Below are 26,944 nucleotides of genomic sequence, written 5' to 3'. Positions count from 1 at the left end.
ATGAGGCGGCTGGGGACAGGACAAGGAGTGCCAGATGTACAGCTGTATACCACAGTACACACTCACTTAATGAAGGTGGTTGGGAGAGAGGAGGGAGGAAGGAGAGAGGAGTGGTAGAGGGTGGTAAACAAGCGAGGGGGAGTGGAGTCAAATCTTACCCGTAGGCCACGCCGGCGACGGTGCACTTCTTGAACTGCATCACGTTGCAGGTCAGAGTCCCCGTCTTGTCGGAGAAGATGTATTTCACCTGTGACAAGAGCGAGACAGCTAATCACTGCTCAGTGTCGATCGGAGACAGCCAATCATTGCTTAGTGTCGACCAGCGGCACACCAGCGACAGGAACGTTGAGCCAAGTGGCGCTCCATTTAAATCAGTAATGGAATAAGATCAGACTGCACAAACGCTTTACTTCAAATGGTAACCAACACCAATTCATGGGTGACTAGAATTCATTTTTTGTCAACAAATGTGTATTTGCTGCAACTACTATGTGCAGGGGAAGGTGGAAATAATTCATGAATTAAATATAATTCATAAAAATGTTGAACAAGCAGCATTACCTGTCCTAGTTCTTCATTCAGGTTGGAAGTGCGAGCCACGGCTGGGGTGTTAGTGGGCTCATAGAGCATGTCTGTATCCTGAAATAATCATATAGAATGTTATGAGACAACAACTTCAAACATTTCAACTTTGACATCAAGTGACTAGACAGCAAGAGACCTGTGTGCCATGCACGAAAGACTTGAATTGGGGTCAGAGCTATGAGACATTAACAGGGTTGGGGGTCAATTACATTTCAAATTAGGAAGTAAACTGAATTGACTGAATTAACAATACATGTAATTGACCCCCAACCCCAGTCATTGATAACCACGGGGCTCCAAATCCTGTGTCTTCTCTCACCCAGTTGATGAAGAAGGCCTGTGTGAACTTGATGACCTCCAGAGTCACCAGCAGACTGATGGGGATCAGGTTGTTGAAGAGAATGATGAAGGTGAGGAAGTTGAGGCCAAAGTTTGCGGCACCACCATCTGTCAGGAGGACAGCAAGATTCGGGGGGAGAGAGGAACAATAGACCAGATTTCTGTCAGCATTGAATCCCACCCAAAACCATCGGGAAAAAGCCCAGTTCCCAGAGTTCTAATGCTCAACGTTTTCACAACGCAGTGTATGCCTTGTACAACGTTGTATCAATGTTGTGCATTAGGTGAGATTTAATACCCATCTCTTCCACCCCACTTCATCCTCTTCTCGCCACTGAAATTGATATTTACTCCAATTAAGGTCCCATAATTCTGGCTACAGAAATGGGACTGATCTAGAGTAGAATCATTTATGTCATATAGCAGCAGCCTTGGCATCCAGCATGATCCAGGCAATGAATTCCACAACGCACTGTGAGGAATTATGGATTCTCTTTCACCCGATCCACGATGAAACAATCAAAAACACCAAAAAGGAGACATACAACCCCCACCGTCAGAGTAGTAGCTCACACAAAAACATGAGTGATGTGAATTACCTTTCCTCAGCTTGCAGGGGTCGCAAGAGAAACTTTCCTCAACCAAAGCGTTTCCCTTTAGTTTAGCAGTTGCGAGAAGCCCTTTTCCCCACAACAGAATGATTTAAAGATGAAATCATAAAAAAAGATGGGGTTCAAAATGGAAGCTACTGCTATTGGAACGACAGCACACAGAGAGGAGAGGAGGGAGGGCTTGCCAGAGGTGGGGTGGAAGACAAACGAGTTTGATGTCTCAAGACAAAAGGAGAGGGATTCAGTCCAAAGCACATTCCTGTCCCAACCAACAAGGAGTGTAAAAGAACAGGATGGATTTAGAGATCAACATTGAGCAGTGTGATTGGCCTGTAAGTAACTATTTTCTCTGTAGTTTGTGAGGTCACCTTGTTACACATGAACTGGTATATTCTCAGAGGGGTAAATAAGGTTGGGATCAGATTAAATTGCAGCCATGAGCAAGTCAATCACAACAAACCAAGACATGCACCATCCACCCCTCTATCTCCTTCTTATGTCTGACTAAAGCTGTGATATATTGGAGTAAAATTCAGGTAATACGTGATTTTGCGTCAGTATTTACTTCTATTTCAGAGCATGCGTATCCAAAAGTAAAACCAGCCCATCTCCTCTACTATAACTTTCTACTATGGTAGAGCAAAGAGCAGCCACAACTGTTGGCTAACTTTTAAGATGAGTTAACGGGTGAAGTGCAGGGGTAAGCTGTTTAAGCAGTGGGCAGTCAGCAGAAACCGACAAAATCTGCGAAAACCAGCAACCTGCTTTTTAGTGGACGGGAATTTAAGTGAAGGTGATGTGTAACAAGTGGCGTGAACATATAACAAATGGCCGGAAGTTATTTTCAACTCTTCATCTGCATAAAGGCTGTTAAGATCTAAAGACTGGGAACCATGCCAGTTTGGATGTCAGCAGTGTAGGCTGCGTCAATGTCAAGTTAATTATTTATCGTGTATGCATAAACATAAACGTGCCCTCTGACATACTGTATGGGGAACGTACAGTATGTGGTTTGATGTGTGGTGATCCAGTTTCTCTCCCCACTAACCAGCATGCACTGCCAGTCCATTCATCTTGACATTGTACTCTCCATCTGACTACAGATTGTGTTGACATGTCTCAATGTGCAATTACAGTCAAGTAATTTGGGTAAGCAGTATGTAAATGCTACAGCGAAAGTTAATATGATTTGATGAATTCACCACCTCTCTCTTTTGACACAGGTCGGAAAAATCTTCAGTGGACTGAGTCCCTCCCTCCCTAAAAGGAACAGTCAGTCTCAAGATGGACGCCTGCTTTATGACTCACATCACCCTCATTTGAACACCACTCTCTGCTCCACCCCATAGGATGGGGGTCTTTTAGGTGGGAGTTTCAAAGCTACAAACAAGAGCAGTGAAACCCCTGGAGATCGAGCCAATCAAATTTTCTGAGACTGAGGGGAGAGTAGGTCATAAAACAAGCATGAAATTGACAACCTCTCCTAACACAGGCCTAGTTGAATATAGAGTAATGGCTGTAGTGAGACGTTAATCAGTTTGCAAAACGAGGCTCACAGACTCATTGGAAAATAAGGCCATCTTTAGCAATGGGGGAAAAAATACTAAAGCACTTTTCAAGTAGCCACAGAGGTGACCTAACCTTCATTCTACTACCGAGGCTGTAAGGTTCTATTACCTGTCGCTTTTATTCTTTCAGTAATAGTTAGTCTAACACCGGCTTTAATTGAAAAACATGTCTCAAGAGTGGATGTGAAAATCTATCTTGTGCTGAAATAGGTTTTGAATCACTTCTTCGCTCTCTGTTTTGCTTTATAAAGAATAAACACTGGCAGCGGAGGGAGGGAGAGAAAGAGGGAGGGAGGCATTTAGAAAATGTCACCGGTAACCCCTGGGTTGTACTGCAGCATCTATGTTCAGCTACACGTAGAAGAATCCTGCCTACCAAGAGCTTCCTGAGCGCAATCTCATCTCAAAGAGCAGAAGTGAAGTTTCTTGACTCATGGTCCATTTGTGGTAAAAAAAAAGGCACAAAAAAAGGGGGTCTGGATCTGAGGCCTAGGTTTGCAAAGAGTTTAACGCATCACACACGAATGGAGGAGAAAGGGGGAAACACTGTGTGGATCAGGCACTAAAAGGAACTAAAGAGTAGAGCGTAAGAGCTGGAGGGGTAAACCTAGCGTCGGATCCCTGGCCTGTGCTGTCCATGGCAAGAGGGCCCTTACAAAATACGACAACCATATAGAGGGGGCTTAGCATAGGCAGAGCTTCAGTTAGGGTGTTAGTATGGAAGGGTCATTCACGGATTGGCCAAGGCTTTTAAATGGTTGTTACCTGGAGCTGTTAAAAAACAACAAAGAAAAACAAAGAACCAAAACAGAACATTAGAAATTAACCAAAATGTACAGCAGGGCACTGATATTCAACCATTCCTTTCATTCACATCACGTCTATGCATGTCACAATCAGTTATGTTTACATGGGAATACCATCAATCCCCATCGCCACATATTTGACTTGTGTTGCAAATACATACTTTAACAGAGGCAAAGTAAAAGAAACAATGACACAGCGACATCAACAAAACTTAACTCAAAAAGCAGACAATATGTGGACTATATCTTGCGTTGGTGCTCTTACAGTTCAAGTCCATGTACCAGGCTGCATTGCCGTACTGGTACTTCCAGATGGTCTGTCCGATTGAACAAACCAGAGAGATGGCCAGTAGACAGCCGAACAGCAGTAGAATTTGGAAGTTTGTGATGCGCTCCACGTTGGACAGCTTCAGAGGCGGCCGTGTGGAATTCTGGACAAAAGTAACAGACATAATAGAAGTTATAATACAAAACCCCCCAAAAAATGACTGATATGTTGGTTTCTTACAAACCTAAGTGGCTCTGGATAAGAATGTCCACTAAATGACAAATGTACATGTGGACCAGCAGAGGGCTTCACCTGCATGAGCTTGGTGTCGTGTCCAGTGTAGACCACGACGCCATGGACCCACTGGGTGTTCCTCAGCTGGGCACCTCGCAGCAGAATCTGGTCCGGGCCCAGAGGCACGGTGCTGGAGTCACAAACAGAAGTGTCCGTGAGTCTCCAGCATAGGCGTAGTGTGTGAAACTATGGAACTCAAATCCAACGTTGAGCTATTACTGCTATAGTGACACTGTCACTGAGTACGGAGGGAACAGAAGTCCTCACTTCTTCAAGTTTTCAGGGACTTTGTTCTACCTCAGGATTGAGATGCAAGTCTGTATTTCAGATGACTGACACCATGTTCTTTCTTACTATGGATTGGCAAAGCCCCCAAACAAACACATAAACTAACACTAAGCAGGTGCTTCTAATCTTCTCTTTACTTCATAGAAACATTAAATTAGCCACAAACCCACACAATTCACTGTGGTGGAAAAGCTGCTAGCTGGTTGAAAAAGGAAGAGCGGTGTGTTGTGTCCCACCTGTGTCCGTCCAGACGAATGTTCCCCACAAACTCATAGAGATGGCGGTTGGGGCTCTCGCACTCCATGCGCCCAGAGAGACGCATCAGGCTGTCAATGTCCTTGATCTCCGAGGTGATTTGCAGTCCCTTTGTGTGTACACACACACACACACACACACAAAGGTTCCAGGTTACAATTATATTTCAATTAAGTCAATAAAGGGGATAGCCTACATTGAGAAAACACTTCACTTTCGTAATGGACTGAGCTAAAATTGGTTAATGTGGTTTCTGAAATATCAGAAAAAATATCAGAACATCTCATCTGGGAAACTCCTGGAAGGCTGACCAAAAGTCATCCCTGGCTGAGTTTCAGTTCAATACTTCCAAGTTGCCTATTTCCCAGGAGATGGAGTAAACGAAAATGTAGGAGAGAGAAATAATCACCTGTCGGATTTTGAGGTTCGTTTCTCCATCCAAGTTTGACGTCTCAATGTAGCACATGCCTTGGGGCTCACTTGTTTAAAAAGGGGACGCAAAAAAGCATCAAATTGAACATCGGACCTGGAGAACTTAAGATAAAAGTTAATTCTATATAATATTCAAAACAGACTCATTCATCTATTTAATGATGATTTTTGACAGAAATAGGGAGGTGGGACTCCAACAAACAAAGACCGCAAAGTTTTCTGATACCAAGTTGTTTCGAACTAATACAGCCAAACATTTTATGACAGCCCCAAGTCCTGGAAAAGCGGCACAGGCAAGGCTAACATCTTTGTTTGCAGCTGTCCTTGAACTCAGTCGACTTTCAAAGACAGAGAAAGTAAGCAGGCATGCCGAGCGAGCACTAGAATCACAGCAGAACAAATGGGGCTCTGACAGACACAGGGACAGAGTTACAGAGCGCACCGGACCAGGCGGGGTCGCTGGTTAGCTGCTCTTTTAATAGAGTGATTGATGCATGACAAGGGCCCATCCAAAAACAGGGGAAGAAGGAGAAAATCCAAAAGGGTTTTGTCCCACTCGAACCCTAATCTCAATCAATGAGGTAGTAGTTTCAGCTGTTTTGAGTCATTGGGTGATCAGGAATCCAAAACCCTTATTGACCACAGACAATTGCTCTGCAGGAATGTTCTAAACCCAGTCAGTCATGCTTCAAATATCCTGTTGACAAGATGGGACCAGTGCATCAACAACACTGTTGGAGTATTCATTAATATTTAGTATTAATCAAATATTCCAAATATCTACTTGATTATAGTAGATATATTGTTGTAAGCATGTTACAATATGCTATTATGCCTGGTTCAATTCCAGGCTGTATCACAGCGTAGTCCGGGTTAGGGTTTGGCCGGGGTAGGACGTCATTGTAAGTAAGAATTTGCTCTTAACTGACTTGTCTAGTTAAATAAAGGTTAAATAAAAATATAAACAAATATGCCAAGATAAATTAAAATGTTGTCATGTCAGTCATAGAAATGTCACTATTTCTATGGTCCCAGCATGCAACGTTTTAGGGTTGACTTATATAGCCATGCACAGTTAGGAACATGGAAACCCATTCACAGTTCACACACAAATTTATGCTCTTGTCTCAAACTAAAGCATGCTTTTCTGTGGTGCTACACTACGAAAACTAACTGAAACACTTTCCATGTTTGCTTGACGAATAACAGTTTGGTTACAGGTCTTAAAGAGCAATTCAATAATTTATGTCTTGTCTAGCTATATTTTCAAGCCATAAAAACATTTCTTGTTAAGGCATCTGACTGTGCCTAGATGGGAACAATGTGTTCACTGACCTATTCACCTTCATCTCTGGCTTTACCAACATAACCAGAGCTTAACCTTCCTGCCTTAGAATGTCAAATCCAATATTTGTCATTAATGTTGGCAGTGCAAGACAAAACGTCCTGAGTTGTAGTTGACTTGTATGCTATGCCCCTCTTCCCACGCTCCCACCGCCACACTCCCACCCTCATGCTCGGCAGTGTGGTTTGGTTCCTGACCTGGAAGACAGAATGACAAGGTCGGCCGGGAGGTGATCCCCATTGGCCGCTTTCACTACCTCCCCAACGCCCACCTGATAGTACCCAGCACGCACCAGGAGGGGCCAGCGAGAGCAGGGGCATCCAGGAGGAGGACATTAGGGAGAGAAGAAGGGGAGGAGGGTGAGAGGTAGAGTACAAACAAACACCAAAACAAGGGAGGGGAAAGAGAATGGTTTAATTTTACGCAATAATAAGGACAGTGTAACCCTTGCACGTCCAGAGGTTTTGGTATAAACTGGTTTCAAATGCCATTTGGACAAGGTTATTACAAACTATATCAAGTCATTTAGGATCGTCATATACAGTACTATACAAATACAATAACCCAATTTACTCAATATAAATCATAGGGCGAGAGAAATTACAATTTAATGAGATTTTAGATGAGGTCTGGTTAACGTGCAAATAAATCGCTGCTGTGCACAGACAAAAAAGTGTGCCTTCTGGATTCAGTACAGCGTGTAGGCCTGTGCCATCTGGATTCAGTACAGCGTGTAGGCCTGTGCCATCTGGATTCAGTACAGCGTGTAGGCCAGTGCCATCTGGATTCAGTACAGCGTGTAGGCCAGTGCCATCTGGATTCAGTACAGCGTGTAGGCCAGTGCCATCTGGATTCAGTACAGCGTGTAGGCCAGTGCCATCTGGATTCAGTACAGCGTGTAGGCCAGTGCCATCTGGATTTAGTACAGCGTGTAGTGCCATCTGGATTCAGTACAGCGTGTAGTGCCATCTGGATTCAGTACAGCGTGTAGTGCCATCTGGATTCAGTACAGCGTGTAGTGACATCTGGATTCAGTACAGCGTGTAGTGCCATCTGGATTCAGTACAGCGTGTAGTGCCATCTGGATTCAGTACAGCGTGTAGTGCCATCTGGATTCAGTACAGCGTGTAGTGCCATCTGGATTCAGTACAGCGTGTAGTGCCATCTGGATTCAGTACAGCGTGTAGTGCCATCTGGATTCAGTACAGCGTGTAGTGCCATCTGGATTCAGTACAGCGTGTAGTGCCATCTGGATTCAGTACAGCGTGTAGTGCCATCTGGATTCAGTACAGCGTGTAGTGCCATCTGGATTCAGTACAGCGTGTAGTGCCATCTGGATTCAGTACAGCGTGTAGTGCCATCTGGATTCAGTACAGCGTGTAGGCCTGTGCCATCTGGATTCAGTACAGCGTGTAGGCCTGTGCCATCTGGATTCAGTACAGCGTGTAGTGCCATCTGGATTCAGTACAGCGTGTAGGCCTGTGCCATCTGGATTCAGTACAGCGTGTAGGCCTGTGCCATCTGGATTCAGTACAGCGTGTAGGCCTGTGCCATCTGGATTCAGTACAGCGTGTAGGCCTGTGCCATCTGGATTCAGTACAGCGTGTAGGCCTGTGCCATCTGGATTCAGTACAGCGTGTAGGCCTGTGCCATCTGGATTCAGTACAGCGTGTAGGCCTGTGCCATCTGGATTCAGTACAGCGTGTAGGCCTGTGCCATCTGGATTCAGTACAGCGTGTAGGCCTGTGCCATCTGGATTCAGTACAGCGTGTAGGCCTGTGCCATCTGGATTCAGTACAGCGTGTAGGCCTGTGCCATCTGGATTCAGTACAGCGTGTAGGCCTGTGCCATCTGGATTCAGTACAGCGTGTAGGCCTGTGCCATCTGGATTCAGTACAGCGTGTAGACCTGTGCCATCTGGATTCAGTACAGCGTGTAAGCCTGTGCCATCTGGATTCAGTACAGCGTGTATGCCTGTGCCATCTGGATTCAGTACAGCGTGTAGGCCTGTGCTATCTGGATTCAGTACAGCGTGTAGGTCTGTTGCATTGTTTCAGCTTTTTCAAAGTATGGGTAATAGGTCAGAAAGGACATAATCAGACAGTAAACCGATGCAGGGCCCAAAGTAAGACCTGGTCCAAATTAAGTTTGAAAAGGTGAAGGAGGAAAGGACGTGAAGACATGTTAGAAGGAAGTGATGATTCCCACAATGCAATACTGTTTCTCAGTCTTTAAAACTATTTTCAATAGCAGTAGCAGCAGATCTGGATCTTCACAACATTGAAAATGTAGCAGGCACTTAACCTGCTTTGATAGTAGGCCAACGTTTTTAATCGAGGCACTTAAAATGTCTGCTCTTATTTGGAATCAATCACCGCTTCCTTGTGTGAGCTGACAGAGAGAGGGAGGGAGAGAGAGAACAGGAGGAGGAGATGTCCTCAGGGTCTGGCAGGAACAGGAAGGTGAACCCACAGACCTCTACCTGGATGATATGAGGATAGAGTCCGCAGGTACGTAATCTGAGCATCCTACTCGAATTATATCTCCCACCACTGCCTGGAAGAAACACACTGGTTACTGATGGATAGAGACCACTGCCTGGAAGAAACACACTGGTTACTGATGGATAGAGACCACTGCCTGGAAGAAACACACTGGTTACTGATGGATAGAGACCACTGCCTGGAAGAAACACACTGGTTACTGATGGATAGAGACCACTGCCTAGAAGAAACACACTGGTTACTGATGGATAGAGACCACTGCCTAGAAGAAACACACTGGTTACTGATGGATAGAGACCACTGCCTGGAAGAAACACACTGGTTCCTGATGGATAGAGCCCACTGCCTAGAAGAAACACACTGGTTACTGATGGATAGAGCCCACTGCCTAGAAGAAACACACTGGTTACTGATGGATAGAGACCACTGCCTGGGAAGTCATGGAAAGTCATGGAACTTTTTCACATGATCATCATGTGAAAAATGAGAAGTAAACAATCGTAGTGAAATAATAGAAATGATAAAACAGGGGAATAAATAAGCCAGTCGTCTTTCCGGGGTTGGTCAACCAGGCAGAAAACCTGGGTCGTGTTTATTAGGCACCTAACGGAAGAAAGTGTCATGTAACAGGAAGGGACAACCTAGACTTGTTTTCATTTTCTGTTACGGTGTTAGTGTGCCCTAATGAAAACGACTCTAAATATCTGCATCTGTATTTCATACCCCAGCAAAATCCTTGTTTCTGCCCAAAATGTCAGAATGAGATCTTCCCATAAGCATTAATATAATATCTAGATCAGTAATTCACCTTCTTCTGTATCCTCTGGGGTTCATCATTAAGTGTTTGGCTTCCCCAATTTCAGAGGCAATTTCCTACAGTAATGGTAAAAAACAAACCTCTCCCGGTTTGAAATGACAATATATTTACCCGGGCCACTAAAACCATGCATTCTCCAGAACCAGAGGCAATGGTGAATCTTTTCTTAATGTCTTCTCCTGCCTCTCGCCACCCCAGCAGAGCTATAGTAAGGAGAAACCAGTTGCGTGTGCCTTCTATTTAACGGCCAGGCTATTAATATCACACATCCTTACCTTTTTTGCTTTTTCACCTGATTGTTGTGGGTGGACCATTTCTGACACGGTAATTAACTGGGGTGTTTTATGACCACTGGACGAAAAGCTGCTCTCTCTCTCCATGTCTGTTATGTTCTCGGGCATAGCCTTCCTTCTCTTCTTATCGCTGTCCGTCCACATGGAAGCAGTGGATTAATTAGTGACCAGGCCAGGCTGATGAAAGGGGCCGGATGGCAAACAGGAGGTGTTGGTGTGTGTGTGTGTACTAAATATAGAAAGATTGGATAGGAAGAGACTGTTGTGGACACATCCTCATCAACATCTGTTCTTTGTTCCAGTTCTTGTGGGATGTCAGTGGCTGTCTATGAATATCTCTCCTAGAATAACATCACACCCCTCCCTGCCTTATGCCGTTGGTTAAAGGGGAAGTTCCGTATTTTACAAATTAATGTTAGATGATCCCAGCATCCTTAAAAAATGTTATTTGTCCATTACTTTACTTATTTGCATGGTTTCCCCCATCACTCCCATTGATAATCAACTACCTGTGGCTAAAGTTAGCAGAAGTTTGTAGTGGCGGTTCAAATAAAAACCGATCCATGGATTACCCTACTGTCTCTCCTGGTGCATAGACTACTTTCAGAGTGCGGAACAATCTAACACTGAATTGCAAAATACAGAACTTTAAGTTAAAAGGAGGTAGTCTGGTGATGTACCTTGGCCCAGTGCACGATCTCCCAGGCACCATTCCTCAGCACTTTAAAGAGCAGAGACAAAAAGGTAAAAGAAGTGTTGTGACACGCAAGACAAATCACCACCACCATGCTTTGTTTAGCCTACTTGGAAGGCACAGTGTTACACAATGCATACCGAGCCATATATTATGTCTTGTCATTCGACAACAAAGAAATACATTCATGTTTTGGAGGCTAGGCCTACATACACACAATGTACACACACACACGTTCAAAAGTTTGGGGTCACTTAGAAATGTCCTTGATTTTGAAAGAAAAGCCCATTTTTGGTCCATTAAAATAACATCAAATTGATCAGAAATACAGTGAAGACATTGTTAATGTCGGCACAACGGCACGTTGTGTTAGCTAATCCAAGTTTATCATTTTAAAAAGGCTTACTGATCATTAGAAAACCATTTTGCAATTATGTTAGCACAGCTGAAAACTGTTCTACTGATTAAAGAAGCAATAAAACTTGCCTTCTTTAGACTAGTTGAGTATCTAGAGCATCAGCATTTGTGGGTTCGATTACAGGCTCAAAATGGCCAGAAACAAATAACTTTCTTTTGAAACTTGTCAGTCTATTCTTGTTCTGAGAAATGAAGGCTATTACATGCGAGAAATTGCCAAGAAACTGAAGATCTGGTACAACGCTGTGTACTACTCCCTTCACAGAACGCAAACTGGATCTAACCAGAATAGAAAGGCCCCGGTGCACAACTGAACAAGTACATTCGACTGTCTAGTTTGAGAAACAGACGCCTCACAAGTCCACAACTGGCAGCTTCATTAAATAGTACCCGCAAAACACCAGTCTCAACGTCAACAGTGAAGAGGCGACTCCGGGATGCTGGCCGTCTAGGCAGAGTTGCAAAGAAAGAGCCATATCTCAGACAGGCCAATAAAATTTAAATATTAAGATGGGCAAAAGAACACAGAGGAAGATTGGAAAAAATTGTTATGGACAGACAAATCTAAGTTTGAGGGGTTCGGATCACAAAGAACAACATTCGTGAGACGCAGAAAAAATTAAGATGCTGGAGGAGTGCTGGAGGCACACTGGATGTGATGTGATGGTCTGGGGGGGGGCTTTGGTGGTGGTAAAGTGGGAGATTTGTACAGGGTAAAAGGGATATTGAAGAAGGAAGGCTATCACTCCATTTTGCAACCCCAGGCCATACCCTGTGGAGGGCGCTGAATTGAAGCCAATTTCTTCCAACAACAGAACAATGGCCCAAAGCACAGCGCCAAATGAGATGATTGTGGACTACAAGAAAAAGGAGGACCGAGCACGCCCCCATTCTCATCGACGGGGCTGTAGTGGAGCAGGTTGAGAGCTTCAAGTTCCTTGGTGTCCACATCAACAACAAACTAGAATGGTCCAAACACACCAAGACAGTCGTGAAGAGGCCACGACAAAGCCTATTCCCCCTCAGGAAACTAAAAAGGCTTGGCATGGGTCCTGGGATCCTCAAAAGGTTCTACAACTGCAACATCGAGAGCATCCTGACTGGTTGCATCACTGCCTGGTACGGCAATTGCTCGGCCTCTGACCGCAAGGCACTACAGAGGGTAGTGCGTATGGCCCAGTACATCACTGGGGCTAAGCTGCCTGCCATCCAGGACCTCTACACCAGGCGGTGTCAGAGGAAGGCCCTAAAAATTGTCAAAGACCCCAGCCACCCCAGTCATAGACTGTTCTCTCTACTACCGCATGGCAAGCGGTACCGGAGTGCCAAGTCTAGGACAAAAAGGCTTCTCAACAGTTTTTACCCCCAAGCCATAAGACTCCTGAACAGGTAATCAAATGGCTACCTGGATTATTTGCATTGTGTGCCCCCCCAACCCCTCTTTTATGCTGCTGCTACTCTCTGTTTATCATATATGCATAGTCACTTTAACTATACATATATGTACATACTACCTCAATTGGGCCGACCAACCAGTGCTCCCGCACATTGGCTATAACCGGGCTATCTGCATTGTGTCCCGCCACCCACCATTCCCTCTTTTACGCTACTGCCACTCTCTGTTCATCATATATGCATAGTCACTTTAACCAGATCTACATGTACATACAACCTCAATCAGCCTGACTAACCGATGTCTGTAAGTAGCCTTGCTACTGTATATAGCCTGTCTTTTTACTGTTGTTTTATTTCTTTACTTACCTATTGTTCACCTAACACCTTTTTTGCACTATTGGTTAGAGCCTGTAAGTAAGCATTTCACTGTAAGGTCTACTACACCTGTTGTATTCGGCGCACGTGACAAATAAACTTTGATTTGATTTGAAACTATGCAAGAACTATTTAGGGAAGACGCAGTCAGCTGGTGTTCTGTCTATAATGGACGGCCAGCACAGTCACCGGATCTCAACCCTATTGATCTCAAGCCAATCTGATTTATGGGAGGTGCTTCAGGAAGCATGGGGTGAAATCTCTTCAGATTACCTCAACAAATTGACAACTAGAATGCCAAGGTCCGCAAGGCTGTAATTGCTGCAAATGGAGGACTCTTTGACGAAAGCAAAGTTTGAAGGACACAATTATTTCAATTAAAAATCATTACTTATAACCTTGTCAACATCTTGACTATATTTCCTATTCATTTAGAAACTAATTTAATGTATGTTTTCAACAAGGACATTTCTAAGTGACCCCAAACTTTTGAACGGTAGTATATATATATATATATATATATATATATATATATATATATATATATATATATATATATATATATATATATATATATATATATATATGCAACTTGAGACCTTCTTAGTGAGCTATGAAAAGAATTACCACTTGAAGGGCAATAAAACATCAATCAATCTATAATTACAACAACAAAGACAGAAAGAATTGGGCAGTACCTTGACATTCCTTCTTGTTGACGACACTGTCAGCGTTGTGACGTTTCTGCAAACAGACAAAAGAAACCTGTTTAGCCAAGATAGAAAGTTAAGCCATTGAGGCAATACACTAGTAATACAGTCAAGAGAATGATGACTGCATTGAAGAAGTGGTGGACTACATGGGGAATAGGGTGCCATTTTGGACTGAAACTATCTGTTGTGGCGGATTACAACAGATTCCTATAAGCTAACCCTAATAGGGAAACCACCCGGAATCTGATGCCCCAGAAAGTTTGACGTTGTATTAGTCGTACTTAAGGGACACACACCTTCCAACTAAATGCTTACTCACAGGCTCCTTCTGGACAATGCAACAACAATAAGAAATAATAAAAGATAAGAATATGAACAAAGAAAATGGCTGAGTCAAATACAACACAAATTTTAGCGTAAGTAAAACACAGGAAGGCACAATTTATAGTCCAATAATTAAAGTTGAAGTCGGAAGTTTACATACACCTTAGCCAAATACATTTAAACTCATTTTTTCAAAATTCCTGACATTTAATCCTCTGACATTTAAAAATTCCCTGTTTCAGGTCAGTTAGGATCACCCCTTTATATTAAGAATGTGAAATGTCAGAATAATAGTAGAGAGAATTATTTATTTCAGCTTTAATTTATTTCATCACATTCCCAGTGGGTCAGAAGTTTACATACACTCAATTAGGATATGGTATCATTGCCTTTAAATTGTTTAACTTGGGTCAAACGTTTTGGATAGCCTTCCACAAGCTTTTGGCCCATTCCTCTTGACAGAGCTGGTGTAACTGAGTCAGGTTTGTAGGCCTCCTTGCTCGCACACGCTTTTACAGTTCTGCCCACACATTTTCTATAGGATTGAGGTCAGGGCAATGCCACTCCAATACCTTGACTTTGCTGTCCTTGAGCCATTTTGCTACAATTTGGAAATATGCTTGGGGTCATTGTCCATTTGGAAGACCCATTTGCAACCAATCTTTAACTTCCTGACTGATGTGATGAGATGTTGCTTCAATATATCCACATAATTTTCCTCATGATGCCATCTATTTTGTGAAGTGCACCAGACCCTCCTGCAGCAAAGCACCCCCACAACATGATGCTGCCACCCCCGTGCTTCACGGTTAGGATTGCGTTCTTCAGCTTGCAAGCCTCCCCCTTTTCCTCCAAACATAACGATGGTCATTATGGCCAAACAGTTCTATTTTTGTTTCATCAGACCACAGGACATTTCTCCAAAAAGTACGATCTTTGTCCCCATGTGCAGTTGCAAACCATAGTATGGCTTTTTTATGGCGGTTTTGGAGCAGTGGCTTCTTCCTTGCTGAGCGGCCTTTCAGGTGATGTCGATATAGGACTCGTTTGACAGTGGATATAGATACTTTTGTACCTGTTTCCTCCAGCATCTTTGCTGGAGGAAACAGGGTCCTTTGCTGCTGTTCTGGGATTGATTTGCACTTTTCGCAACTAAGCGGTATGACGGCTGCGTGGTCCCATGGTGTTTGTACAGATGAACGTGGTACCTTCAGGCGTTTGGACATTGCTCCCAAGGATGAACCAGACTTGATGAGGTCTACAATCTTTTTTCTGAGGTCTTGGCTGATTTCTTTTGATTTTCCAATGATGTCAAGCAAAGAGGCACTGAGTTTGAAGGTAGGCCTTGAAACACATCCACAGGTACACCTCCAATTGACTCAAATGATGTGAATTAGTCTATCAGAAGCTTCTAAAGCCATGACATCATTTTCTGGAATTTTCCAAGCTGTTTAAAGGCACAGTCAACTTAGTGGATGTAAACTTCTGACCCACTGGAATTGTGATACAGTGAATTATAAGTGAAATAATCTGTCTGTAAACAATTGTTGGAAAAATTACTTGTGTCATGCAAAGTAGATGTCCTAACCGACTTGCCAAAACTATAGTTTGTTAACAACAACTTTGTGGAGTGGTTGAAAAACAAGTTTTAAATACTCCAACCTAAGTGTATGTAAACTTCCGACTTCAACTGTACATGTTTTTTGGGGAAGGGGGTCTTTAAACTGTACAGTATTTAGCAATCATAATAAGAGTCTGGGAGAACAGTTGTGATGTGTGTGTGTAGCATGAATGAGTGTGTGTGCATGCTAAGATGCAGAGAATCACAGCAGGTGGTCAGTCCAGTTCTGTAGGAGCCGATGTGATCACTGCTGCAGACACCGATGATGATTTATGATGTAGGCTAAACATCCTACAGCCTGCTTCTTGATTAAGTCGTAGTAAAAGTCTGATTAATGAATATCTGCATGTTTGGCTAGAATTGTATTCATCCATCTACTTATCTAGCCATGTATTTACAGTGCATTGAAAAGTACTCAGACCCCTCCAGCCTTAATCTCAAATCTATTCAATAATTTTTTTACATATCAAAACCACACACAATACCCCATAATGACAACGTGAAAACAGGTTTAGACATGTTTGATAATGTATTAAAAACAGTGATACCCAATTTACCTAAAAAGTATTCAGACCATTTGCTATGACACTTGAAATTGAGCTCCGGTTTTTCCACTGATCATCCTTGATGTGTCTACAACTTGGAGTACACCTATGGTAAATCCAATTGATTGGACATGATTTGGAAAGGAACACACCTGTCTATAAGGTCCCACAGCTGACATTGCATGTCAGAGAAAAAACCAAGTGATGAGGTCAAAGGAATTGTCCGTGGAGCTCCGAGACAGAATTATGTTGAGGCACAGAGCTGGGGAAGGGTACCAAAACATGTCTGCAGCATTGGATGTCCACAAGAACACAGTGGCCTCCATCATTCTTAAATGGAAGAGGTTTAGAACCACCAAGAATCTTCCTAGAGCTGGCCACCCGGCCAAACTAAGCAATCGGGGGAGAAGGGCCTTGGTCAGGGACGTGACCAAGAATCAATGGTCATTATGACAGAGCTCTAGAGTTCCTCTGTGGAGTTGGAAGAACCTTCCAGAAGGACAACCATCTCTGCAGCTCTCCACCAATAAAGGCCTTTATGGTAGACTGGCCAGACGAAAGCCACTCCTCAGTAAAAGGCACATGACAGCCAACGCTTGGAGTTTGCCAAAAGGCACCTAAAGGACTCAGACCATGAGAAACAAGATTCTCTGGTCTGATGAAACCAAGCGTCACATCTGAAGGAAACCTGGCACCATCCCTACGGTGAAGCATGGTGGCAGCATCATGCTGTGGGGATGTTTTTCAGCGGCAGGGACTGGCAGACTAGTGAGGATTGAGGGAAAGATGAACGGAGCACAGTACAGAGATATCCTTGATGAAAACTTTTTCCAGAGAGCTCAGGACCTCAGACTGGGGCAAAGGTTCACCTTCCAACAGGACAACAACCCTGACCACACAGCCAAGACAACGCAGGAGTGGCTTCGGGACAAGTCTCTGAATGTCCTTGAGTGGCCCAGCCAGAACCCGAACAAACATTTCTGGAGAGATTTGAAAATAGCTGTGCAGCGACGCTCTCCATCCAACCTGACAGAGCTTGAGAGGATCTTCAGAGAAGAATGGGAGAAACTCCACAAATACAGTTATGCCAAGCTTGTAGTCATACCTAAGAAGACTCGAGGCTGTAATCGCTGCCAAAGGTGCTTCAAAAAAGTACTGAGCAAAGAGTCAGGACTACCTGGCCTGATGACTCCTTACTGTCCCCAGTCCACGGAACTGGAGCAGCAGCACGGCCACAACTGTTCTGCCTGCGGCTATGGAACCCTGACCTATTCACCGGACGTGCTACCTGTCCCAGACCTGCTGTTTTCAACTTTCTAGAGACAGCAGGAGCGGTAGAGATACTCAATGATCGGCTATGAAAAGCCAACTGACATTTACTCCTGAGGTGCTGACCTGTTGCACCCTCGACAACCACTGTGATTATTATTATTTGAACATCTTGGCCATGTTCTGTTATAATCTCCACCCGGCACAGCCAGAAGAGGACTGGCCCACCCCTCATAGCCATGTTCCTCTCTAGGTTTCTTCCTAGGTTCTGGCCTTTCTAGGGAGTTTTTCCTAGCCACCGTGCTTCTACACCTGCATTGCTTGCCGTTTGGGGTTTTAGGCTGGGTTACTGTACAGCACTTTGTGACAAAGTGATCAGCTGGTGTAAGAAGGCCTTTATAAATACATTTGATTGATTGATTCTGAACACTTATGTAAATGTGATATTTCAGTTTGTTTTATAGCCAGATAACGTTGCAACAGTAAAGTTGTCCGGTTGCAGCCCTACGCCACTACAGTAACATTACCTGGCTGCAGCACTACAGTAACATTACCCGGCTGCAACACTACAGTAACATTACCCGGCTGCAGCACTACAGTAACATTACCCGGCTGCAGCACTACAGTAACATTACCCGGCTGCAGCACTACAGTAACATTACCCGGCTGCAGCACTACAGTAACATTACCCGGCTGCAGCACTACAGTAACATTACCCGACTGCAGCACTACACCACTACAGTAACATTACCCGGCTGCAGCACTACACCACTACAGTAATATTACCCAGAAGGGAAAGTTAAAGCCCTTTACAAAGCCCATTCAAAGCCCAATTTCTCCAGTTGGTAATTTTACTAAAATTGAGGACAATACGCATCTTTGTTGCACAGTATTTAACATGTCAAACAATACGGCGACTTTAAAGGACTATAGAGGGCTACCCTTCCCCTAAAAATATTTCCCCAGCCAGAGACCGGACTTGAACCCAATCAAACATTTCTGGGAGACACCAGAAAATAGCTTTGCAGCGACGCTCTCCATCCAACCTGACAGATCTTGAGAGAATCTGCAGAGAAGAATGGCAGAAACTCCAGAAATACAGGTGTGCCCCAAGAATGTAGCGTCATACCCAAACAGACTCAAGGCTGTAATCGCTGTCAAAGGTGCTTCAACAAAGTAGAGTAAATGGTCTGAACACTAAGGTAAATGTGAAATTTCAGTTTGTTTTGACTTAGAACAAAGTAGCCTAGCTATTAATACTGCTGAGAACAGTGAGGAGCTCCTTCTGTAACTTAAATACCTTCAAATATCTGAGGTGTAGCCTACCAGTATCCCTCCATCAGACAGCCAACGTTCATCAGGCATGAAGAAAAGGAAAGACTCAAATGCCTTTGTGAGTAGGAAACTATACCGCTGTGAGGTTTTGATGTGCACCAAACGCAACCAAGCGTACTACTCGCCCAGCAGTCTTTGTTGAGTCCCTTGAGGAATTGCACATCATTACAGGTTGCCTTAGAGACGTTCTCTACATTGTCTCCCACTCCCTCCCTCACTCCTGCTTTTTCTCATTCACTCAGAAATCCAATAGAATTAAATATCCCGGCAATGTGCTGGAGTGGCTAATGAATGTGGCTGTATGTCACGTGGAGGAGCACTGGCTCTCACCCACCAGCTGGAGCACCCCTGCAGCAACGTCGCCCGGCTGCAGCAACGTCGCCCGGCTGCAGCAGCAACGTCGCCCGGCTGCAGCAGCAACGTCGCCCGGCTGCAGCAGCAACGTCGCCCGCACTACAGTGGCGTTAGCCGGCTGCGGCACTACAGTGGCGTTAGCCGGCTGCGGCACTACAGTGGCGTTAGCCGGCTGCGGCACTACAGTGACGTTAGCCGGCTGCGGCACTACAGTGGCGTTAGCCGGCTGCGGCACTACAGCGACGTTACCCGGCTGCGGCACTACAGCGACGTTACCCGGCTGCGGCACTACACCACTCCACGACGTTATCCGGCTGCAGCACTACACCACTCCACGACGTTATCCGGCTGCAGCACTACACCACTCCACGACGTTATCCGGCTGCAGCACTACAGCGACGTTACCCGACTGCAGAATTACACCACTACAGCGACGTTGTCCGGCTGCAGCACTACACCACTCCACGACGTTGTCCGGCTGCAGCACTACACCGACGTTACCCGACTGCAGCACTACACCACTCCACGACGTTGTCCGACTGCAGCACTACACCACTCCACGACGTTGTCCGGCTGCAGCACTACACCGACGTTACCCGGCTGCAGCACTACACCGACGTTACCCGGCTGCAGCACTACACCACTCCACGACGTTATCCGGCTGCAGCACTACACCACTCCACGACGTTATCCGGCTGCAGCACTACACCACTCCACGACGTTATCCGGCTGCAGCACTACACCGACGTTGCCCGGCTGCAGCACTACACCACTCCACGACGTTATCCGGCTGCAGCACTACACCACTCCACGACGTTATCCGGCTGCAGCACTACACCACTCCACGACGTTATCCGGCTGCAGCACTACACCACTCCACGACGTTATCCGGCTGCAGCACTACACCACTCCACGACGTTATCCGGCTGCAGCACTACACCACTCCACGACGTTATCCGGCTGCAGCACTACACCGACGTTGCCCGGCTGCAGCGACGTTGTCCGGCTGCAGCACTACACCACTCCACGACGTCACCCGGCTGCAGCACTACACCGACGTTGCCCGGCTGCAGCGACGTTGTCCGGCTGCGGCGCTACAGCGACGTTACCCGACTGCAGAACTACACCACTCCAGCGACGCTGCCCGGGTGCAGCTCTACATCAACGTTGCCCGGCTGCAGCACTACCATTGCCCGGCACTACAGCACTACAATTGCCACTACATTGTCCGGCTGCAGCACTACACCACTAGAGTAACGGTGCCCGGCTGCAGCACTACAGTAACATTACCCGGCTGCAGCACTACAGCAACGTTGCCCGGCTGCAGCACTACAGCAACGTTGCCCGGCTGCAGCACTACAGCAACGTTGCCCGGCTGCAGCACTACAGCAACGTTGCCCGGCTGCAGCACTACAGCAACGTTGCCCGGCTGCAGCACTACAGCAACGTTGCCCGGCTGCAGCACTACAGCAACGTTGCCCGGCTGCAGCACTACAACAACGTTGCCCGGCTGCAGCACTACAACAACGTTGCCCGGCTGCAGCACTACAACAACGTTGCCCGGCTGCAGCACTACAACAACGTTGCCCGGCTGCAGCACTACAACAACGTTGCCCGGCTGCAGCACTACAGCAACGTTGCCCGGCTGCAGCACTACCTTGCCACTACATTGTCCGGCTGCAGCACTACACCACTAGAGAAACGTTGCCCGGCTGCAGCACTACAGTAACATTACCCGGCTGCAGTAACGTTGCCCGGCTGCAGCTCTACCATGCCACTACATTGTCCGGCTGTAGCACTACACCACTAGAGCAATGTTGCCCGGCTGCAGCGCTGCAGAAACGTTGCCCGGATGCAGCGCTACAGAAACGTTGCCCGGCTGCAGCGCTACATCAACGTTGCCCGGCTGCAGCGCTACATCAACGTTGCCCGGCTGCAGCGCTACATCAACGTTGCCCGGCTGCAGCGCTACATCAACGTTGCCCGGCTGCAGCGCTACAGAAACGTTGCCCGGCTGCAGCGCTACATCAACGTTGCCCGGCTGCAGCGCTACATCAACGTTGCCCGGCTGCAGCACTACATCAACGTTGCCCGGCTGCAGCACTACATTGCCCGGCTGCAGCGATACAGCAAAGTTGTCCGGCTGCAGCGCTACACCACTACAGCAACGTTGCCCGGCTGCAGCGCTACAGCAACGTTGCCCGGCTGCAGCGCTACAGCAACGTTGCCCGGCTGCAGCGCTACAGCAACGTTGCCCGGCTGCAGCGCTACAGCAACGTTGCCCGGCTGCAGCGCTACAGCAACGTTGCCCGGCTGCAGCGCTACAGAAACGTTGCCCGGATGCAGCGCTACATCAACGTTGCCCGGCTGCAGCGCTACATCAACGTTGCCCGGCTGCAGCGCTACATCAACGTTGCCCGGCTGTAGCGCTACACCACTAGAGCAATGTTGCCCGGCTGCAGCGCTACAGCAACGTTGCCCGGCTGCAGCGCTACAGCAACGTTGCCCGGCTGCAGCGCTACAGCAACGTTGCCCGGCTGCAGCGCTACAGCAACGTTGCCCGGCTGCAGCGCTACAGCAACGTTGCCCGGCTGCAGCACGACATCAACGTTGCCCGGCTGCAGCACTACCATTGCCCGGCACTACAGCACTACAATTGCCACTACATTGTCCAGCTGCAGCACTACACCACTAGAGTAACATTGCCCGGCTGCAGCACTACAGTAACGTTACCCGGCTGCAGCACTACAGCAACGTTGCCCGGCTGCAGCACTACCTTGCCAATACATTGTCCGGCTGCAGCACTACACCACTAGAGTAACGTTGCCCGGCTGCAGCACTACAGTAACATTACCTGGCTGCAGCACTACAGTAACATTACCTGGCTGCAGCACTACAGTAACATTACCTGGCTGCAGCACTACAGTAACATTAACCAGCTGCAGCACTACAGCAACATTATACGGCTGCAGCGCTACACCACTACAGCAATGTTGCCCGGCTGCAGCAACGTTGCCCGGCTGCAGCGCTACCTTGCCACTACATTGTCTGGCTGCAGCACTACAGCAACGTTGTCCGGTTGCAGCAGATTAAATAACATTATAGAATCGCAATACATATAGAATTGTGAGAATCGCAATACATATCATCTCGGCGACTAAGTATCGTGATAATATCGTATCATGAGGTCCCTGACAATTCACAGCCCTACTATGTAGGGAATAACAGGCTGCCATCCCTACGGTGAAGCATGGTGGTGGCAGCATCATGCTGTGGGGATGTTTTCAGCGGCAGGGACTGGGAGACAAGTCAGGATTGAGGGAAAGAAGAACAGAGCACAGTACAGCGACATCCTTGATGAAAACCTGCTCCAGAGCACTCAGGACCTCAGACTGGGGCAAAGGTTCACCTTCCAACAGGACAACAACCCTAGCACACAGCCAAGACAACACAGGAGTGGCTTCGGGACAAGTCTCTTAATGTCCTTGAGTGGCCCAGCCAGAGCCCGGACTTGAACCCAATCAAACATCTCTGAAGAGACCTGAAAATAGCTGTGCAGCCATACTCCCCATCCAACCTGACATAGCTTGAGAAGAATGGGGAAAAACTCTCGAAATACAGGTGCCAAGCTAGTAGTGTCATACCCAAGAAGACTTGAGGCTGTAATTGCTGCCAAAGATGCTTCAACAAAAGTACTGAGTAAAGGGTCTGAATACTTATGTAAAATGTGCGTTTCTTATTTGTAATAAATTACCAAACATTTCTAAAAACCTGTTTTTGCTTTGTCATCATGGGGTATTGTGTGTAGATTTTTTTTAAATCCTCAAATCAATTTTAGAATAAGGCTGTAACCTAACAAAATGTGGAAAAAGTTAAGGGGTCTGAATACTTTCCGAAGGCACTGCACTGCATCAAACATGAAATAACAAAAGCACAGCGTATACAGGGCTCCTAAAATACACACACACACACACACACACACACACTTGTGTTGCCAATACAAAACAGGCCTATTTATTTCATATAGTGATTAGTTCAGAACAAAGCTATGAGGGGATACTGAGATGTGACTGATGCATCAATGATGAATGTTTTATGAAGCATGCGGGTCAATCATTGAGCCGGCCGTTTCATCAGGCGCCAATGGGAAGTGGACAGGGGGCTGGGCGTGGTGCAGATGACCTTCAACCTAATAAAGACAAAGTCATCACCTTGCTGCTCCAATATTTATCGCGAGAGGCCAGGGTGTAAATTGCTGCGCTGGCCACTTCACCGCTAGATGCCAGATATAAAGACAACGTTGCTAACGTTATAGGATAACTATTACAGTCCACTGGGAGCTGGGCTAGGCAGAGAGGATCGCATTGCAGGGGCACAGCTAAAAAGTGCAGCATACTCTGGCATGGTACAGTACTGAATTCAATTCACAATTGGCAATGGGTCTTGGGAAATGTAAAAAAAAAAAATGAATACATTCTGACGCTTGGTATTTGAAACTGAAGCAAAATGTGTTAACCTTCAAAATATAGACAGGCCTAAATGCTGGTCCACATTTTCAAACATCTGTTAAACAACATGAATTTCAGCAAATGGACACAACTGTTTTTGTGCATGAACTTATATAGGCTAATTTATGGACTGAGTAGCCCAGTGCAGTGCCCAGCTGTGACCGGTCCAGTCTGTGTGTGCCTGTGTCCTGCTGTGTTCCCGTCACCATCACAGTCTCCTCTCTGCTCCAGGAATCCCATACAGAACACTCAAAGGACAAGTGGCCTGAATCCAACAATACCAACCAGACCGTGCAACTGAACATCTATTCACTCTCATCCATTTACAGTGGCTACCGTATTGAGTTTGAATTGACCATACTCACAGCAAACAAGGCAGGCAAACATCTTGCCTAATACTAAAAGAAAAAAAATAGAACCTCTATTGATTAAGTCTAGAAGTGTGCCAGTCTCACACAAACGCTCAAATTCAACAGATCCTTCCTTGACAATGCATTATGTCCTTTAGGCTATGTTTTATTCAGCCTTAGGCTAATTTAGGTTCCATTGAGGTCAGAAGACTTAAAGAGATTGAACGGGATTTTAAGCACTTACAAAATTGTAACATATTGTACAAATTGGAATTCATGACATATCATACCAATTGGATGACGTACACAACTGTGCACAACTTTCGGGGTCCCGTTTTGGTTTGTGAGTGCTACTTTCAAAACAACTGGCTGAAATTATACAAAACCTTTAACGCATCTTTAAAAGCCTTGAAAACACACAGGTGTTGTTAAAGTCAGATTAAGGTATCAAAGGGGCAATTTGAGTTAAGTGTTCCCCCAGCGTTGGTAGTGTTCCCCCAGCGTTGGTAGTGTTCCCCCAGCGTTGGTAGTGTTCCCCCAGCGTTGGTAGTGTTCCCCCAGCGTTGGTAGTGTTCCCCCAGCGTTGGTAGTGTTCCCCCAGCGTTGGTAGTGTTCCCCCAGCGTTGGTAGTGTTCCCCCAGCGTTGGTAGTGTTCCCCCAGCGTTGGTAGTGTTCCCCCAGCGTTGGTAGTGTTCCCCCAGTGTTGGTAGTGTTCCCCCAGTGTTCAGTGTTGGTAGTGTTCCCCCAGTGTTCAGTGTTGGTAGTGTTCCCCCAGTGTTGGTAGTGTTCCCCCAGTGTTCAGTGTTGGTAGTGTTCCCCCAGTGTTCAGTGTTGGTAGTGTTCCCCCAGTGTTCAGTGTTGGTAGTGTTCCCCCAGTGTTCAGTGTTGGTAGTGTTCCCCCAGTGTTCAGTGTTGGTAGTGTTCCCCCAGTGTTCAGTGTTGGTAGTGTTCCCTCACCAGATCCTCAATGAACTCCTTGACTGCTGCCACCACCAGGATGAAGAGGAGCGGCACCAGAGTTGTCCAGCGACCCGTGGGCGACACATCCGGAATTTGCTGAAAGGAAAAGCACACGTCCCAGTTCAAAATGAAACATCACTGAATCCCATAGGCTGCGTCACAAATGGAATTCTATTCCCTTTATAGTGCACAATTTTTTGACCAGTGCCTACAGGCTGATATTGAAATAAAAAATATTTAGCTATCTCATGAGTATCTAGCGACAGACAAGTTTATCAACTTTCAAAGCAGAATTACTTTCCCCATTGTTCTTCAACTGCAGTGTATGATATACCATTTTCTAGTTATTCGTCTCTACTTTTAACAAATGTTTAAAAAAATATATAAAAAATAAAATAAAAATCAGGCCTCCCGAGTGGCGCAGCGGTCTAAGGCACTACAGACCTGGGTCCGATCCCAGGCTGTGTCACAGCCGGCCGCAAACGTCAGCTAGCTAGCTAACAGTAAGCTTTAACTTGGGGTCTTTTGTTTAGACATGTAGCTAGCTAGCTAAACAATTAACCATAATCCCAATCTATAGAGTACTACCAATACAAACCGATTGTCATAGCTAGCTAAAGTGAACCAAATAGGTTCAATGTTAGCTAGCTAACATCAGGCTATAACTAGCAATGTGAAATGGAATTCTGAGATATTACTACACACAGATCATAAACGTAACGCTAGCTAGCGAGCCAGCCATCTAACGTCAGCTAGCTAGCTAACAGTAAGCTTTAACTTGCAATGAAAACTTGCACAAAATAAGAAATGTATAATATCTGAAAATGTAGCTAGACTCTTTCCCGTATACATGGATGAACGCTCACGGCAGACTGCAACCCCTTTCATTAAATAAGACGTCCTGTGTCGTTTCCATTTTCTTTGTACAGCTCATTCTGGTTCACACTGACTGTGTACAATGCCATAAGAATCATCTTAAGCTTTAGCCCCCACCCAAACTCTTGACCATTTTACCCACCCTAGCAGAGCTGGTTTGGCTGTTTTCATGTTATCCAGAGTTGGTGACTAACTGTGCTCCTGGCAACAATTTAATGATGCTTTTATGCCGACATTTACTGACACCGGCCATATTCAACGGATGTTGAGCGTTCGTAAATTCATCAGTTATTCTGCGCTCTGGCACACTCAGATGAGAATGCTCTGAAACAGTTGTTGCAGTGACATTCTATTGGAATGGATACTTGCATAGTGGAGTCTTTTTTGTTAAGTTTTACTACCCAATATATTTTTTTAAAAGCAGCGTTAGACAGGATTCCCTACACATACTGACCAGCTCAAATAGACAGAAGTGTGCTATATGGCAGACCAATCCAAACTCATCTCTCGGCATGTCCAGCCCACTCATTATCTCAGCCAATCATGGCTAGCGGGAAGGTTGCTGTGGCTAAACCAATTAGGCTCGTACTTTAACAATTGTATTAGTATTTACAGATGGCATACACGTTTGTTATTAAAGGCACATGAAAGTTCACATGTTCAAAAAGGCATTTCTGCAAAAAAACATTGACCTACAAACCGCTCTCCTGTGAAGTAATGACACACCTATACACCTAGTTTCCTGAAAGTCACATTTAGCGTCAAACGTTCTCATTAACGCTGTGTTAGTCAGCTCTCATTAC

At 45.8% G+C, this 26,944-nt stretch overlaps 2 protein-coding genes across 2 annotated transcripts in view; both read right to left on the bottom strand.

The window, feature by feature from the left end:
• The window catches only part of LOC120047984 (probable phospholipid-transporting ATPase IA), a 99,743-nt gene extending 99,498 nt beyond the window's left edge, over nt 1-245 (bottom strand). Inside the window, exon 1 of the mRNA XM_038993629.1 lies at nt 159-245. Coding sequence (XP_038849557.1) covers nt 159-199 — 41 coding nt within the window. The 5' untranslated portion in view covers nt 200-245. The remainder of the gene's footprint in view (nt 1-158) is intronic.
• A 3,588-nt stretch (nt 246-3,833) lies between these two features.
• The window catches only part of atp8a1 (ATPase phospholipid transporting 8A1), a 122,658-nt gene continuing 99,547 nt past the window's right edge, over nt 3,834-26,944 (bottom strand). Inside the window, exons 5-13 of the mRNA XM_038992493.1 lie at nt 25,263-25,361; nt 13,985-14,030; nt 11,086-11,126; nt 6,989-7,062; nt 5,424-5,493; nt 4,996-5,123; nt 4,490-4,601; nt 4,175-4,340; nt 3,834-3,874 (exon numbers count right to left, since the gene is read on the bottom strand). Coding sequence (XP_038848421.1) covers nt 3,834-3,874; nt 4,175-4,340; nt 4,490-4,601; nt 4,996-5,123; nt 5,424-5,493; nt 6,989-7,062; nt 11,086-11,126; nt 13,985-14,030; nt 25,263-25,361 — 777 coding nt within the window. The remainder of the gene's footprint in view (nt 3,875-4,174; nt 4,341-4,489; nt 4,602-4,995; nt 5,124-5,423; nt 5,494-6,988; nt 7,063-11,085; nt 11,127-13,984; nt 14,031-25,262; nt 25,362-26,944) is intronic.

This window comes from Salvelinus namaycush, chromosome 5 (genome assembly GCF_016432855.1).
Source record: "Salvelinus namaycush isolate Seneca chromosome 5, SaNama_1.0, whole genome shotgun sequence".
NCBI lineage: Eukaryota > Metazoa > Chordata > Actinopteri > Salmoniformes > Salmonidae > Salvelinus > Salvelinus namaycush.
Note: the sequence above shows the minus strand (reverse complement) of the source record. Positions and strands in the feature narration are given on the sequence as shown.